Source organism: Trachemys scripta, chromosome 15 (assembly GCF_013100865.1).
Source record: "Trachemys scripta elegans isolate TJP31775 chromosome 15, CAS_Tse_1.0, whole genome shotgun sequence".
In the NCBI taxonomy this organism is placed as follows: Eukaryota; Metazoa; Chordata; order Testudines; family Emydidae; genus Trachemys; species Trachemys scripta.
Genome location: NC_048312.1, coordinates 29,966,330 through 29,984,334, shown reverse-complemented (window position 1 = coordinate 29,984,334; position 18,005 = coordinate 29,966,330). Strand labels below are relative to the sequence as shown.

General features: G+C 54.4%; 1 protein-coding gene across 14 annotated transcripts in view; it reads right to left on the bottom strand.

Annotated features, from left to right (window-relative positions):
- The window catches only part of EMID1 (EMI domain containing 1), a 110,155-nt gene that overhangs the window by 24,541 nt on the left and 67,609 nt on the right, over positions 1-18,005 (bottom strand). For all 14 annotated transcript variants that reach the window (XR_004648243.1, XR_004648244.1, XR_004648245.1 and 11 more), the window contains exons 6-8: positions 10,433-10,494; positions 4,905-5,049; positions 524-574 (exon numbers count right to left, since the gene is read on the bottom strand). Coding sequence is in view for 11 of the 14 variants with exons in the window: in XM_034790971.1 (XP_034646862.1) it covers positions 524-574; positions 4,905-5,049; positions 10,433-10,494 (258 nt within the window). In the remaining 3 variants the exon portion in view is untranslated. The remainder of the gene's footprint in view (positions 1-523; positions 575-4,904; positions 5,050-10,432; positions 10,495-18,005) is intronic.

The following is an 18,005-nucleotide window of genomic DNA, read 5'->3' as shown; positions in this document are numbered from 1 at the left end:
CGCCCGCCTGCGCTGGGGTCAGCCCGCATCCCGCCCGCCTGCGCTGTGGCCCGGCCCGCACCCCACCCGCACCCCACCGGCCTGCACTGGGGTCAGCCTGCACCCAACCCGCCTGCACTGCGGCCCGGCCCACACCTCGCCAGCCAGCGCTGGGGTCAGCCTGCACCCCCGGCCAGCGCTGGTGCCAAGCACTTCACTCTTGAAGGAGCTGGTGATTTAAGCAATAGTTCAGCACTGGCTTCTGTGTCCTTCCGAGGGATCAGGGGAAAGGGAGGAGAAGCAGAGGGGAGCCCTGTCAGGCAAGGGCAGAGCCTGCAGACTTGCCCTCCTTCCCTTCCATTGCTTCCCACTTCCTCCTCTGCCCCCATCTCTTTCCCTCCCAACTGCACCCTCCCGGGCATCCCTGAGCCTCTCCCATTAGCCTTTCTGGTCTCTGCCCTGTGGCTTGCTCCCAGACCCAGCTATTTCACAGGGCTCTTGGGCTGGGAACTCCCTTGTGCCTTAGAAAGAAAATGCTACATACCATCCCGTCCAGGAAGGGCACCCCGCAGCGTCTCTCCCACTCCTGGGTTCCCTGGGAAAGAAGGAGAGAACGGGGCATCAATCTGCTCCCTGGAGCCAGTGGTCTCTTCTGCCTTCAGCCTGGCAGAGTCAGCTCACCCTGTGGTGTTACCTGGCACTGGGAAGCCACTTTACTTCTGAGCCAGCTGGGGCCAGGTCAGGCCAGGCCAGGCCAGGCCAGCCCTGGAGAGCAACACCCCCGACTATCCAGCACAAGCAAGAGTCCATCCATCCACAGCCCCGCTCCTCTCCGCCCCCCACAGCCACAGGCCTCAGCCCTGCTCTGCTGGGATCCACCACCAGGGGCGCTCTACTTGGACTTCAAGCTCTTGGGGGTGGGGCCATCTTTTGTGTTATGTTTAGACAGCAAGTGGCACTGGGGGTTCTGCTCAACGACCAGAGTGCCAACCTGGGCACTGCTGCAATACAAACAATGCAAATAGGGGTCAGAGGGAAGAACATGGGTTTCCTTAGACCGGCGCCGTGGGGAGCAAAGGGCAATCGGGTCTCTGCCGTTGTTTTCTTTCCTCTGACAATGGCGAGAACATCGCTCAGGCAGTGGGACCCCAGGACTTAGACTGATACGCAGCTACAAAGGGCATCGCTCTGCCCAGTGCTGAATTGCAGCCACCTCTGGGGCAGAGTGCAGCAGCTGTTCAGGTCGTGGTGACCGCAGGCAATGAAGAATACCTTGTCCAGCTGAGTTTAGGGAGGCAGAATGGGACTGGCCATGTTGGGACATGGCTGGGACACAGGCATTGGGGAAAGCGGCCTCGAATCGTTCAGGACTCCAACTGGACAGTGTGGGTTGTATGGCTCATGGGAAAGACAGCGCCTCCAGCCTCATGCTAGGGAGTCACACCTGTACTGATTCCACCTACAGTGCTGTCTGCAGTGCCGGCGTAGGTGGCCCTTGGAGGTCTCCTCTCCAAGCACTTTGCTTTACAAGGAGCAGATGATTTACCCAGTTCCCAGCCACCAGGGCCTTGTGAACGTCCCCTCTCCTTCTAAAGGGGGCCCTGATCCCCACCAGGGAATAACCATCCTCTCGTCCCCCTACACAGGGCTCTGCTAACCCATTTGCTGCATGCTTTGGTTTCATTTCGCCCTTGTGTCTCCCCAGCTCTCTGGTTGCCCTCCCTGTGCTTGGACTGTCCTTGGTCTTCAGGGGAGAGAGACACGGAAAGCAGGAGCCACACCCAGAGATATGGTTGGCATCCGCCCTGCTCCTTGATCCCACACGAGCGCCTCTCTCCCAGCCAGTCCGGGCCCTGTGTGGCAGGAGGCAGGGAAGCCATCCGACCTGCCCCACCCCTTCAGTCTCAGGGGCACGTTGGGTAGGTCCTGGTGGCTCATTTAGCTGGGATCTGCTTGTTGTTAGAATCCCAGCCAGACTGTGACGATGGCGACCAGGGGAAATTCCTCTAGTCATTCAGTTGGTCTCTGAAGGTGCCTACTGGGGAAGCAGGAGCCCCAGGTGCCAGGAGCCCAACAGATTTACTGCCCGGTTCTAAAGCCCAGTTGCCAGCTGATCTCAGGACAATATTCACTGGGGCTCTAAGGGCCTGTTGCATGCAGTAGCCCTGTGGGGTTGTGGGCTTTCTACCTCTGCCATTTCACCTGCACGCCTGGGGCGAGACGGAGCAGCAGGCCTAAGCCCCTCTGCTCTTGCCTAGGACTGATCACACCCAGTCACTGAGGGCTGGTCTAACTCAGGGCACGGCAGCTGGCCACGCTCTCCCGAGCCAGGTGATGGGTCCTGTCCTCCAAGTGGAATCCTGGCCCTCACCACCGCCTTTCTGCCCAGCACTGCAATGGCAAGGCAGCCTGCACCCACCGGGGGTGATGGAGCGACTCCCAGCCCAGCTCCAGCCCAGGGCTCATTAACAGCACAGCCCCAGCGGAGCTAATGGGACCTTTCCAGTGACTGTCTGGCAGCTGGAGTGGGCACTACCTGGGCAGCCCCCTTCTCCCCCTGCCTCATTAACAGAGCAGCCCAAGAGCCCGTCCTAGCCTGGCTACCATTTAGTTCCCTGGGGGGAAGGGTGGGGTGCTCGAGAAGGGAATCACCCCACCCTCCTGCTGCCGTGCCCCTAAAGCACAAACACGTGGCCTGTCCGAGCAGCGGAGGCCTGATAAATCTTCCCTCTGCGCGGAGCTGGAGCCAAACCCAGATCAGCTGCATTCAATTTAACTCCCGTGCAGTCCCTGCCCAGTGGGGGCTGGGACATGGCAGAGGCTCCACTCTGAGCCCCTGCCTTTGGGCTGGAGTGGGACAGCAAGCCTTACCCTTGTCCTCCAAAGACCCATGTCCCCACGCCAGTGAGGGGGGAGGCAGTTCTCCTCTGGGTCAGACAGACAGGCTGCTGGAGATAGCCCCGCACATCGGGAGTGGATTTGATTCTCCCTTGTTGCTACATTTTTCTGCATGTTCATATGACAGACTGCAGGCACCTGGGGCAAGGGCTGTCATAGAATCATGAAGATTAGGGTTGGTAGAAACCTCAGGAGGTGTCTAGTCCAACCCCCTGCTCAAAGCAGGGCCAACACCAACATCCCAGCCAGGGCTTTGTCAAGCCGGGCCTTAAAAACCTCCAAGGAAGGAGATTCCACCAACTCCCTAGGTAACCCATTTCAGTGCTTCACCACCCTCCTAATGAAAACGTTTTTTCTAATATCCAACCTAAACCTCCCCCACTGCAACTTGAGACCATTGCTCCTTGTTCTGTCATCTGCCCCCACTGAGAACAGCCAAGCTCCATCCTCAATGGAACCCCCCTTCAGGTAATGAAGGCTGCTATCAAATCCCCCTCACTCTTCTCTTCTGCAGACTAAATAAGCCCAGTTCCCTCAGCCTCTCCTCGTAAGTCAGTGGTTCTCACCAGGGGTCCGGGGCTCCCTGGGGGGTCGCAAGCAGGTTTCAGGAGGTCCTCCAAGCAGGGCCAGTGTTAGACTCACTGGGGCTCAGGGTAGAAAGCCAAAGCCCCACTGCTTAGGTGTGAAGTCTGGGGCCTTGAACCCTGCCATCTGGGGCTAAAGCCAAAGCCTGAGCAATGTAGCTTTGCAGGGCCCCCAGTGGTGTGAGGCCCCAGACAATTGCCCTGCATGCTACCCCCTAACATCGGCCCTGGCTTTTATATGCAGAAAATCAGTTCTTGTGGCACAAGGGGGCCGTGGAGTTTTTATAGCTTCTTGGGGGGCCTCAGAAAGAAAAAGGTTGAGAATCTCTGTCCTGAGTCATGTTCCCCAGCCCCCTGTCTCTTCATCACATGTGCACACAGCACCTGGCACAATGGGATTCCTGACCTCTGACGCTTCTGGAAGTGCAAATAAGAATTGCTTTTAATAGTTACTTTGCTTTTGCCTCTAGCAACTTTTGAACTGCAGAATACCTCTGTGACTGCAGCGCTGCTGAATTGCTGCCACCTCTGGGGTGGAACACAGCAGCTGTTTAATAGCGCACTGCAACGGCCAAGAAGAATCCCATGTGCAACTGAAACCCAAGGGAGTGTTTGGGAGGTGGAATGTGTTGACCTAAGCTGGGATTGGGGCAGAGCTTTGGGGTGATGACGGAGCTTTGCAGCTGAAGAGTCTGGAGGCTCAGGAGAGATTTTAAGCCTTAAGAAAGTTACAAGTAAAAGGACAACAGGGCAGAGTGGAGGAACCCAGGGAAAGGTGAGTGGGGATATCAGCCCAGCCTGATTCACCCATCACTGGGCCCTAGGCAAACACTCTTCTCCCAGCCTTGTGGGACAGGACCTGCCACTGTGGGGTGAGTGCAAGATGGGTGCACTCTCCAACCCCCCTCACCCTCCAGTGTCCCCTCTGTATCAGGCCGAGATTAGGGTGGCAGCTGCCATGGTGGAGGGTGAAGCTGCCCCCTTGGCACAGTGAGGAGGAAAAGCAGAGGAGGAGGACGCTGGCCTAGGATTTTGAGCCCTATGTGTTAATGCAGCCCTGGACGTCAGGCTGAGATTTGGGGCAATGGAGACCCTCTGCCATCCCACTCGAGCCAGGGCACAGAACTTCCTGCAGCGTCAAGGGCCCATCCTGCTATCCTCACTCAGACCAAACTGGGAGCTCTGCTTGAGTGCATTGGGCAGGACTGGGCTCTGAACTGATGGAAAGGCCGAGCCCCCATGCTTAGCGCCAACGGACTCCTGCTTGTTCCATCTCCAGGGCCAGGCATGGAGGGGACTTGGGGCATGTGGATTTCTGCAGGGGCAGGAAGGATCTTGATCTAGGCAGGAAACACACATCCGGCTCTCAGGATGGCTTCCTGCCTGCAGCCTCCAGCCTCCGGCTGCCTCAGCTCCTCCCTAGCAGCCCCTGCTCTCACTTACCTTTCACACCTTCATCCCCAGGGCTCCCGTGAGTGGATGGAGACCCCCAGAGCTGGTAGGAATCCGAGGGGGCAGCCCCCTTGGTTACGAGGTGTCTGTTGGGTACTGGGGAGGTTGCAGGCTCTGCCGCTGACAGCAATGCCACCTACGAGCAAGAGAGAGTTCCCAGCAGTGCGCCCGGACATACTGCGCTAGCCAGACTTGGGGCCTATCTCCTCTCTCCACTACGGTTCTGCACTTACGGCTGTCACCCACAGCCACTCAGCATGCCCTTCCGAGGTTGGTGAGCCTGCTGCAGCATTGGCTCTCAGCAGAACCTTTCAGCAGAGGCTCATGGTTTACGATCCAGAAGTCACAGGTTCAATCTCCCCTGATGTCCCACCCAAGGGTCTGGGGTTGCACTTCTATGGAGGAAGCTCGGCATTGTTCTGGACATTCAGAGCTTTGGGGTTGAGGGGAGGAACTTGAAGCTTTGCTGAACAGGGCTGCCCGGGGGGGGGAGGGGGAAGGGGGCAAGTGGGGCAATTTGCCCCAGGCCCCACAGGGGCCCCCACGAGAATATAGTATTCTATGGTATTGCAACTTTTTTTTAATAGAAGGGGCCCCCAAAATTGCTTTGCCCCAGGGCCCCTGAATCCTCTGGGTGGCCCTGTTGCTGAATGCACGGAATGGGGCTTGAGGACCTTGGTGTTCTGACTTGGTAGCCCTTGTCTCTGCACAAACTTGCATCAGCTGAATTAAACTGGTTCAGTTAGCTCTTGTGTGGACACCCCTAGTTCAATTTAAAAGCAGCTTATGTTGATTTAGCTTAAACCACTTCCTAAGGCCTTGTCTACACTGGAAATGTGAACCAGTAAAAGTTCTGTCGGCTTAATGCCACCAACTGTTCAGCAGGATGCGCTCGCACTCAGCTGTTCGGGGTGGTGCTTCATGCTGATTTGGCAAAAGCATGTTGCATCCTGGCATCCTCCAAGCCACCTTCAGGCACGCTGCCTTGCAGAAAACTGTTGCTGTGTATTGTGAGATACCCAGGTACCTCTCAGGGAACTGTGGGCATTAGGGGTCAAAGCCCACCATTCCCTCTGTTCTATCCCATGACTACGGCCCTACCATATTCACGATCCATTTTGGTCAATTTCATGGTTATAGGATCTTAAAAATAATAAATGTTATGATTTCAGCTATTTGAATCTGGAATTTCATGGTGTTGTAATTGTAGGGGTCCTGACCCAAAAAGGAGCTGGGGGGGTTCGTAAGGTTATTGTAGGGGGGGTGCGGTACTGCTACCCTTATTGCTGAAGGCGGTGGCGCTGCCTTTAGAGCTCAGCTGGGCAACTGGAGAGCGGCGCCTGCTGGCCGGGAGCCCAGCTCTGAAGGCAGAGCCGCCGCCAGCAGCAGCGCAGAAGTAAGGCTGGCATGATATGGTATTGCCACCCTTACTTCTGCGCTGCTGCCTTCAGAGCTGGGCCCTCAGTCAGCAGCTGCCACTCTGGGCGCCCAGCCCTGAAGACAGTACAGAAGTAAGGGTGGCAATACCACGATTCCCCACTAAAATAAACTTGCGCCCCCCCTCCTCCCGCAACTCCCTTTTGGGTCAGGACCCCCAGTTTGAGAAACGCTGGTCTCCCCCGTGAAATCGGTAGAGTATAGGGTAAAAGCACACAAAAGACCAGATTTCACAGTCCGCGACGCATTTTTCATGGCCATGAATTTGGAAGGGCCCTACCCATAACTGCCTGCTCTGGTCCCATTCGTGAGCTTGTCCCAGCACCTGTGGACAGGGTCTGGGGGACACAGCACCGTTCTCCATTGTACGGACAGGGCATATGGTCCTGTTGCCTCTGCAAGGCCGCAGTGCTCAGACACACCTAGCTGGACAGTGAATGCATGGGCTGTGCTGCTGCAGTTATTCATGGAACAACTGCACTCGAGAAGCAGGGTTAACCCAGGTCAGAGTTCAGAGTAGCAGCCGTGTTAGTCTGTATCCGCAAAAAGAAGAACAGGAGTACTTGTGGCACCTTAGAGACTAACCACGAAAGCTTATGCTCTAATAAATTTATTAGTCTCTAAGGTGCACAAGTACTCCTGTTCTTCTTTTTCCAGGTCAGAGTGTCCACACAGTCTCCTGCACCTTACATCCCCGCTACTCTGCATGGAGACAAGTCCCTGGTGTGCAAAGGGTCGTATGGAAAACCTGGGCTGGGTTCTTGGGAACAGTTTCTATTTCCTTGATTCATAGATTCATAGATTCTAGGACTGGAAGGGACCTCGAGAGGTCATCGAGTCCAGTCCCCTGCCCTCATGGCAGGACCAAATACTGTCTAGACCATCCCTGATAGACATTTCTCTGACCTACTCTTAAATATCTCCAGAGATGGAGATTCCACAACCTCCCTAGGCAATTTATTCCAGTGTTTAACTACCCTGACAGTTAGGAGCTTTTTCCTAATATCCAACCTAAACCTCCCTTGCTGCAGTTTAAGCCATTGCTTCTTGTTCTATCCTTAGAGACTAAGATGAACAAGTTTACTCACTCCTCCTTATGACACTGTTTTAGATACCTGAAAACTGCTATCATGTCCCCTCTCAGTCTTCTCTTTTCCAAACTAAACAAACCCAATTCTTTCAGCCTTCCTTCATAGGTCATGTTCTCTAGACCTTTCATCATTCTTGTTGCTCTTCTCTGGACCCTCTCCAATTTCTCCACATCTTTCTTGAAATGCGGTGCCCAGAACTGAACACAATACTCCAGCTGAGGCCTAACCAGTGCAGAGTAGAGCGGAAGAATGACTTCTCGTGTCTTGCTCACAACACACCTGTTAATGCATCCCAGAATCATGTTTGCTTTTTTTGCAACAGCATCACACTGTTGACTCATATTTAGCTTGTGGTCCACTATAACTCCTAAATCCCTTTCTGCCATACTCCTTCCTAAACAGTCTCTTCCCATTCTGTATGTGTGAAACTGATTGTTCCTTCCTTGTGCCAAAGTCCTGGTCAGAGCCATGGGGACTCTTTCTAGGACATAGTGACTTGGGCCTTTAGGCGGTAGGTGCCCAACTTCCATGGCCTGGCGCACCTGCAGCACTAATCTCTGGGAGAGCCTGGAGGGGGAGACCTTGGGTTGCCTCTGAGTCCCTGGGGCTATTTCTGATGCCAGGTCTAAAGCAGAGCAAAGGTTAAAGCACACAGAGGGTTAACCTGGTAGCCCAAACCCCTAATCATAGAATCATAGAATCTCAGGGTTGGAAGGGACCTCAGGAGTTCCTCTAGTCCAACCCCCTGCTCAAAGCAGGACCAACCCCAACTAAATCATCCCAGCCAGGGCTTTGTCAAGCCGGGCCTTAAAAACCTCTAAGGAAGGAGATTCCACCACCTCCCTAGGTATCCCATTCCAGTGCTTCACCACCCTTCTAGTGAAATAGTGTTTCCTAATATCCAACCTAGACCTCTCCCACTGCAACTTGAGACCATTGCTCCTTGTTCTGTCATCTGGTACCACAGAGAACAACCGAGCTCCATCCTCTTTGGAACCCCCTTTCAGGTAGTTGAAAGCAGCTATCAAATCCCCCCTCATTCTTCTCTTCTGCAGACTAAATAAGCCCAGTTCCCTCAGCCTCTCCTCATAAGTCATGTGCTCCAGCCCCCTAATCATTTCTGTTGCCCTCCGCTGGACTCTTTCCAATTTTTCCACATCCTTCTTGTAGTGTGGGGCCCAAAACTGGACACAGTTCTCCAGATGAAGCCTCACCAATGTTGAATAGAGGGGAATGATCATGTCCCTCGATCTGCTGGCAATGGCCCTACTTATACAGCGCAAAATGCCGTTAGCCTTCTTGGCAACAAGGGCACACTGTTGACTCATATCCAGCTTCTCGTCCACTGTAACCCCTAGCTCCTTTTCCGCAGAACTGCTGCCTAGCCACTCAGTTCCTAGTTTGTAGCATGCATGGGATTCTTCCGTCCTAAGTGCAGGACTCTGCACTTGTCCTTGTTGAACCTCTTCAGATTTCTTTTGGCCCAATCCTCTAATTTGTCTAGGTCCCTCTGTATCTATCCCTACCTTCGAGCGTATCTACCACTCCTCCCAGTTTAGTGTCATCTGCAAACTTGCTGAGGGTTCAATCCACACCATCCTCCAGATCATTAATACACTGGCCTCCCTATGACATTGAGCCCTGATGGGTGATAGGATCACAACAGAACCGCACCAGCACATTCCTCAGGGCCACAAGCCAACTGGTCTTAGTGACACTTCTGGAGCCCTCAGACAGTCCATCCCACGGAATGTCATCTCCTAGGGAACACACCCTATGGCCTGGTGTCACCCCAACTGGAGACCATTCATATCACCAGGCACCAGATCCATTCTCATCCCCTCCATTGCCAGGCCAGTCCCCTACAGTCTGGTCTGCAGGGCCGGTTAGTTGTGTGTGTCTGAGGTGTTGGGGCTTCACAGCATTGGCACAGGTAACTCGCCCACATGTGCCTGAGTGGCAGAGCTGTGAACAGAACCCAGGAGTTCTGTTTGGTGTCCCATGGTTTAATAACCACAAGACCATCTGTCCCTCCCCTAAATGCTTACAGTAACCTGAAACGTCAACCGTTAAAATCCCACCTGGTTCAGAAAGCACTCAGCCTCTGAACAGCCATGCCACACCCTGGCTGTGCTCTGCCTTGTCCTAGACAACTTCTCGAGTGCTTTGGAATTGCAATTCCTGTGGGAGGGAGATGGATTATCTGTTGGGGACTGTCCTCCTCCTCCATACGGTGCATGAGAAAGGCTGGGTGGTCCAGTGGCTAAGTCCAGGACTCAGGCAACCCAGGTACAATTCCCCCTCTGCCACAGACTTCATGGGTGACCTTGGGCAAGTCACTTAGCTTCTCTGTAAAAATGGGAATAATAGCACTGCCCTGTCTCCTTGGAGGTCATGAGGATAAATACACTGAGGTGCTCCCTGTAATGGGAGTTGTGTCAGTACCACAGAGAGACAGCTGTCTGCTGGGGCTGGCACAGCTGGCTAAAAACAAAACAAATGCAATTTTGCCCCAACATTTTGAAATGTTGAAGTTCTTTTCATTTCAAAGGGTAAAACAGGAATTGCAGGACAAAGGAGGTGCCCAGGAATTGCATTTCTGGGCAGAAAAAGAAAGAAGAACCTCTCCAGTAGGAACAAGGCAAAAAGAAAAGAAGGGGGAAATGAAGAATAATAAACAAAAATACTTAAAGAAATGACAGCACAAAATGTTGATGAAAAAAGAAAGACAATTGTTTAAAATGAACAAGCTGGCAGCCCCGCTCCGAGTGTGACACAGAATATCGGGGGCTGGACTAGCTGACCTCTTTCTACATTTCCATGAGATTTCACTGGGATCCAGGGGTAAATGTCAGACTCACCATTGATCCCAACATCCGTGAGATGCAAAGTTCTGAGGCAAGAAGGTCACGCTGGTTCTCGTACCATACCCTGTGCTCCTTGATCCTTTACCCACATCCCACCTCCAACCCCTGCCACGTAGACACTGACCTTGGCTTCCAGGCTGTTGAGACGCGCCGTCAGTTCTACCACTTTGCTGCAATTCAAACACCCTGGGAAATCAACCGAGAGAACAGAGAGTAAAGGGACTGGGGAGAAATCTGAGGCCAGGATGGAGGGGTGGAGAGGGGAGGAAATAAAGAGGAGGGGAAGAGTGGGGGGCAGTGAGTATGGATGTGGGCGCATAACATTCTGCGCCAAACGTTCCCTGGGCAGCCCAGCTGTAGGCTGCATGCCAGGTGCTGGCGTAACCCACTGGCACACGTGTGCTAGGTCCACTCTGTGCCCAGTCTGCAGAGGCCAGGAGTCTGCTACAGCCCCACTCACAGAGCTTCAGCAGCTCATGCTTTTCGCTCTGGAGGTCCCAGTTCAATCCTGGTTGTGTCAGCCGGGACCCATACCCTGGCTCCAGGACAGGGAAGCACCAAACAAGTCAGGCCCAGCCACTCTTTGTCATCCCCATTCTGCTCCCCCAGGGGGTCCTAACCCTGATCCCAGGAGACCCCCCACCTGCTGAGGGGAGACCAGGACTTGCTTCCAGGCAGGACTCGTTCCCTGGGGCTCACCCTGAAGAGTAAGAACCCTACTGTGGTGTCAGACAGGTGCCAGCCCAGCACTCCTGCAGCAGAGATGATGTCTACCCTCGGGGCCTGCCCCAGTTCCACCATTGGGGCACACAGCTCAGCCTCGATCTGCACCTGCACAGCTACCCCAGTGGCTTGGTTGGAGCAAACGGCCAGTGTGGGAAAGGCCTCAGGCTCTTGGTCTTGGGGACTTGAGCCCGGGTTAGAAGGGTTTACAAGGGTCACGCAGCAGGGCCTTGGGAATGGTCCTTTACGCGATTTCACGGAAATGGCGAGCAATAGAGACATTATGATCTAAAGCTGGTTCTGGACCAGGGCTGGGCAGATAACTACCGACCCCTGGGCCTTCACAGCAAGACCTGAAACAGGCCTTTCTTCAAGCCTCGACGTGGTCAGATCATTTCCCACGCACACCTCTTTATTTCCCCTGGATGCCACCGGGATCGGAAAGTGCTCAGGCACCTTATAAATATGATAGCTAGAGAGTATGACAATAGACTGACCAACCGACTTATGTGGGATCACACCGGTGCTCGCTCGCACTCATGTGAATCCTTAATTGCACAATATTCCAAACCCGGAGACTTGGAAAGCATCTGAGCTTGTGGTTGCTTAACTGACCTTCCTGACCGACCACTGCTGCTCCCGACCAGCTGAGGTGTGAGAAGAAGCAGAAATGACCTGTCACTCTTGATGGGGGGGCACAATTTAAAGGTTGGGGGGCATGTGACCACCCCACGTATTGCCTCTGGCCCCTTTCCCACTCCCCCGTGTGCCTCCCACACCTGCTCCAAGCCAGCACTTCCTTGTCCCCACCCCACTCCCAGCTCCTCCCCACATAGATCTCCCAGTGCCTGCCCGCTGCAGGTGCAGCGCGGACTGGAGCGGGCTCCGGATACCTACTGCTGAGCAGGGAACTGTGGCTGTGGGCGAGGAAAGGACAGGACTCAGAGGGCTTCCCCATGCCCCCTTTGGCAGAGCTGCGCTGCCATGCCTGGCTCTCTTCCCTGCTCTGGGCGCCTCCTAGCGGGCTCAGCGGGAGTGCTAGGTGCTTTTCCCAGGCATGTCCTCTTCAGCTGTGCTCAGCCCAAGTCCGACCCTGGCAGAAATTGGGGGGGGGCATGCCTCCCCCCACATCTCGCCTCTGACCTGAAGGAGAGTTTCTACTCCAAGAGGCATTTGCAGTGTGGAGCCAGGGTGACCAGACAGCAAGTGTGAAAAATCTGAATAGGGTGGGGGGTAATAGGAGCCTATATAAGAAAAAGAGCCAAAAATAGGGACTGTCCCTATAAAATCGGGACATCTGGTCACCCTATGGAGCAGACAGCCATCGTGGGGATGGCAGTAGGGCAGATGCATTGGGAAGACACAGCACCCATTAACAAAGCCAGGCTTCCCTCCCAAGACGCAGCAGGAGGAGGGACCAGAGATCTTCCTCTTCCTCACCTCGCCTTACGCTCTACATCAAGCTCTCAGGCGGCGATACCAGCTCCTGGCGCACCAGATGCTATCAAACACTGACCATTTCATTGTCATTCTTCCGGGAGTGACGTCACATTTTGGGAGAGACACGGGTGAGATCCTGATGCACTTGCAATTACTTACCCCACCCCCAGCATTTTTCATCCGAGGTGGGGGATTAGCTGTGGCACCCTGGCCATATTCCAGAGTGGACAATTCCACTCTGCATCCCTGAAACTCCCTTGGAAGTTTTCAGTTGCATACAATATTCTTTTTCACTTTCTGCCGTCCCTGAACTATTGTGAGGGGTTATAACAGGTGGAGTGCTGTAGCCCAGAGGCAGCTGCATTTCAGCAGGAGGTGAAATGGCGTTTTATCTACTCTGATCTAATCTAATCGGCCACGTCCCTGGAATGAATCTGGCCTGTCTCTTCAACTAGTTTTGCTCCTGGTTCTGTAGCGATGAGACCTGAAGAAAGTTCAGACACCCCTTAACTTCACCAGCAACATCTGCCAAGGTGGGAGAGCCTCTCCTGAGTGTGCAAGTGGCATAAAGAGAAGAGCTCTCGGCCCTCTCCCCCTGAGGAAACGCTCATTCTCATTTCCCAGTGTCAAAGGGAACCAGGAGTTTTGCAGCAGTAATTGCGGTTAATTGCTACCAGTCCCAACAAAGAGCCTGCAGTCCTCACTGTCAAAAGTCAAAGCTGTCTCCATGGTTACTTTATTGCCTGGCTCTGACTTTTAAAGGGGCAGCATCTCTTTTTTTTGCATCTGCCATTTCAAGATCTCTTCCCCGCTTGCTCATCAGGGGATGGTCTGAGTCCTAGGAATGTCCTCGTCTGCAATTTCTCCTCAGCCCGAGTCTCTAAGGCTCAAGACGCTCTTCCCAGCTGAGAGTAGATAAGGGATCTGTGCAGATCCCATGGACACTGCCCCTTGAGTCAGCTGGAGAGGTCCCCAAGGCCATAGCCACCCACAGTCCCAGACATTAACGACCCAACCAGACCATCCAGGGCAGGACTGGCCCCTCCAGGTTTCATGTCCCATTTCTGGGGCTTGCCCAGCCTTGCCCTGGAGGAATCTTCTTCTCCAGCGTGTGGGGGCGGGGGGGCAGATTCTCCTCTGCCCGGCATCATGTGTGGTCGCTCAGTGCCAAGTGGGTTTACAGTGCTCCTGTTCTGACGTGGGGTGAGTGGACCACTGGTGCAAATGGCTGCACCAGGGGCTGAGTAACCAGGATCAGGCCCTTTAGTCTGCAGCCTGCTGAGTCTTGGAGCTGAGGGATCTTGCAGCGAGAAGCAAATGTGCGGGGCAGATGGAATGGGATGGGGGAGCACAGCTCTCTTGTTCTTCCTCCCTTTCCTCCCCTCTTTGTAAAACAAACACTGGGAAGGACTTCTGCACACAGCGCACAGCCAGCCCGTGGAGCTCGCTGCCGGGGGTGTTATGAAGGGCAAAACTGTAACTGGGTTCAGTAAATAATTTAATAAGTTCACGTAGGATAGATCCGTCACTGGCTATTAGCCCAGATGCTCAGGGTGCAACCCCATGCTCTGGGTGTCCCTAAGCCTCTGACTGCCAGAAGCCAGGGGATGGCTCACTAGATAATGGCCCTGTTCTATTCATTCTCTTTGAAGCACCTGGCATTGGCCACTGTCAGAGGACAGGACACTGGGCTGGATGGACCATTGGTTGGACATGGTCCTTCTTATGTTCTTATGAACATTGCTGTCATTTGGTGGCCTGGGTGGAACAAGCCGGTGGGTCCCAGAGGCTGACCTTTCGTGGTCCCAGACCCCCCCCCCCCCGTGGGCCCTCTCCATTGGAGGCCAAGTACATGGAGAGAGAATGAGCACCCTGTATTACCCTGGGAATGATGGCAGGTGGCTGAACCTGAACGTCCAAGGGGTTTCACAGAGAACCCAGGGGCTAAGTTCCGAGGATCCCCTCCAACGTCCCCTCTTCATGTTCCAGGGGGTCTCCATGAAGACCAGTTGCTAATGTTGAACTGGACTGGAAGGATGTGGTTGGTCATTGATCACCTGGCGGCATGGGCGGCGGGTATAACAGGTATAACCCTAAGCCAAACCTTGGCCTCGGCCATGCTGGTGCCCAAGCTGGCGGGAGCTCAGCTCCATTGCTGGTTGGAGACCAGCAGGCTGGCGCTGGGGGTGGCCCGGCACTTGGGACCAGCGCTGGGGCTGGTGCTGGGGCGGTCCAGTGGCCCAATCCTGGAGCTGTCTCCCGCCATCCTTCCTTGGTGTGACCCAGGGCAGAAAGCAGGGAGAGGGCCCGCCCTCTCTTCTGCCAGCCTCCCCTGGGTGTCACCCAGGGCACTGGGGAATGTGAGGAAAGAGGTTTGGCTGGGGTCCTCTGGCTGGGGCGGGGGGAGGGGTGGGAAGGGGCGTTCAGGTAGGGGTGGGGCCTTGGGCAAAAGGGGCGGGGCTGTGTGGCTAGCACACGTGCTGCCCATGCCTGGAGGAATGTACCCTTTGTGAGCGCTGAGTCCCCCCCACTCTGGACACGCCCCTGCCAGCCCGCCCTTGCCACTCCCCTGGGTGTATGCTCACAAAACCCAAGGCTGGAGAAAGTCCCAGCAGATGCCAGACAGAAGCTAGAACAAAAGGAGAACATGTGGGAAGCGAGGTACCTCCGCCCCCAACCTTCAACAGCTGGACTCAGCAAGCCATGCCAGGCAGCTGAGTCTGGAGAGAAGACAAGGCCAAGTTTAAAAAGCCATGTAAACCCCAGAGATGATGAGGAGGAAGGATGCTTGGCACTGCTGTCCTGTCCACAGACACTTCTCCTTCCTGCACTCCCATGTCCACCTCCCTCCCCAAAGCAGCCCCAGCCGTGCCGGGTAGCTGGAATTCCTGCCCCTGACATGCTCGGAAGGCAGCGATGCAGTCCCCTGACACTCCCCGGCCAAAGGGCCGTGTTGGCAGCTGGCTTGGGAAGGAGGCAATGCACGTGGGGTTGGTTCCTGTTCTGTTGCATAGGGAGGGTTGTGGGAAGAGAGACAAACGGTTACATGCAGCGGTGCTATCTCCCTGCCCGACCGTGGGATATGGGAAATGGTGGGCCTGAGTCTTCTTTGGGGCAGAGCAAAAGGAGCCTTGAACAACCATCTGGCAGCTCCTCTACAAAGGGCGCTGGGTATCCATCCTCGGCATGCAGAGTGAGCACACAGCCAATAGCAAATCATCCATGCTCACAGACAGGGCTGTTCCCACACAATGGGGTTAGCATCTGACACTGCAGAACCAATCCTATTAGCCCCTTGGTGGGGGGCAGGCACAGCAAGCCCCACCCCTCTGCTGAAGACAGTCCCAGGAAAAGCCAGACTCTCACACCTTATGCCCTGCTGAGATCCCAAACATGCCCCGAACTGAGGGACAAAGGAGCAAAGCAGAAGGAACTAACCTGGCCCCACTGCAGTTGGTGGTAAAACTCCTATAGACTTCAGGGCGACCAGGATTTCACCACTGGCTCGAACCTCAGCCCAGGAGCAAGAGCTGGGCAGGCAAGCTGTCCCCCTGTGTGTTGACGTGCTCTGAACAGTCTGCGTACTGCACCTTTAATAGGGGAGATCTTCCCCTCCCGCCACAACCTGCGGCAGGGACAGGTGGCCATTTTGTGTTCAGCTCAGTGCAGACTGTTACAGAGACAATGTATAAATATGTCATTGGCCGAAAGCATCCAGTTGCTCTTGGGAATGGAAAAAACCAGCAGTTCCTTTCTTTCTGCCACCAGGCACGCCCCTCTGTCTACCTCACATTGCTATCCTGCCCCCCAGCATATCGTATCTGAGCAGCCTTCACATCAAATCAAAACAAACAACAATCCCGAGCAGCCTGGCCTCCTTCGTAGGCTCAGCGCTCTGCTGGGGGTGAGGTTTTGGCTTGGATTTATTTAGTATTTGGGGTTTTTCCAGTCTGTGGGATTTCGGAGTATAAGGGGAGGTGTCATTTTCCAGCAGCAGTGTTTGCCGAAAGAGCAAATATTGTGGAACGTTTGTGGAAAGCCAGTTATAAAACGCCAATGTGGGCCGAAGACCTGATGCTAGGAATGACCCTCACCCAGTAAGCAAACACCAGGGGACACAGATGTCCTGGCCAAGACTTACGGCTCCAGCTGATGCTCCCCCCAAAGAGCTTGTGAGCGACACACAGGCGGAAGTACACTCGTGGGGCACCCTTGTCACTTCAGGTCATGTGACATGACAAGGCCAGTTGTGGAACGTATGATGGGCTCATGGGTAATTCAGGACCAGGAGAAATGGCTCTCCTCAGCAGTCAGCATTCCTGATCTCAATGACTTGAATCAGCAAAGCTCTCCATAGGATTAGGAGGCCAAGGGTTCATTCAATCTCCAGGCCCACACCTTAGGCAAACACTAAAGCAGGTACCAAGGTAGAAAGGGAAATGAAGTTCCTTTCAGTGCCTGCTGCCATCTCCTGCTTACTGCAGGGGCACACGCTCCAGAGCCATGGAGACCCTTTCTTCCGGAGTGTCCAAAGCACGAGGGCATGCGTCAGTGGCCCGGGATTGGATTGGAACATCACTCATCACAGGGAATATCCCTCCGCTTCAACCAGCCCACCAAGAAGACTGTGCAAAGCAGGGGAAGGAGGGCTGGGGCAGAGGTGAAGGGGGAATGTGCAGAGCCATACACCTGCACTCTCACTGCCTCAGGAAAGAGCAGGATTGCTGGATAAATGTGTAGCTGGGACATGTATCCAGGTGGCCCTTCCCACAGGTGATACCGTGCACCCACCCAAAGCCCCAGGTCCAGATCCTAACTTCCATTGAACTCAAGGGGAGTTCAGTGCCTACATCTTCCCTAGTGCCCAGGGCCAGATCAACTCTCCTGTGGGCCTGGGGCGATTAGATTTTGTGGGGCCCCTGTATACAAGTCTTTTCCCTAATTTATTACAACCATGGCATCGAGACTATTAACGCTATAGCTATTAATGCTATACTAAACTTAGAATCATAGAATATTAGGGATGGAAGATACCTCACGAGGTCATCTAGTCCAACCCCCTGCTCAAAGCAGGACCAACCCCAACTAAATCATCTCAGCCAGGACTTTGTCAAGCCGGGCCTTAAAAACCTCCAAGGAAGGAGACTCCACCACCTCCCTAGGTAACCCATTCCAGTGCTTCACCACCCTCCTAGTGAAATAGTGTTTCCTAATATCCAACCTAGACCTCCCGCACTGCAACTTGAGACCATTGCTCCTTGTTCTGTCATCTGCCACCACTGAGAACAGTCTAGATCCATCTTCTATGGAACCCCCCTTCAGGTAATTGAAGGCTGATATCAAATCCCCCCTCATTCTTCTCTTCTGCAGACTAAACAATCCCAGTTCCCTCAGCCTCTCCTCATAAGTCATGTGCTCCAGCCCCGTAATCATTTGTGTTGCCCTCCACTGGACTCTTTCCAATTTTTCCACATCCTTCTTGTAGTGTGGGGCCCAAAACTGGACACAGTACTCCAGATGAAGCCTCACCAATG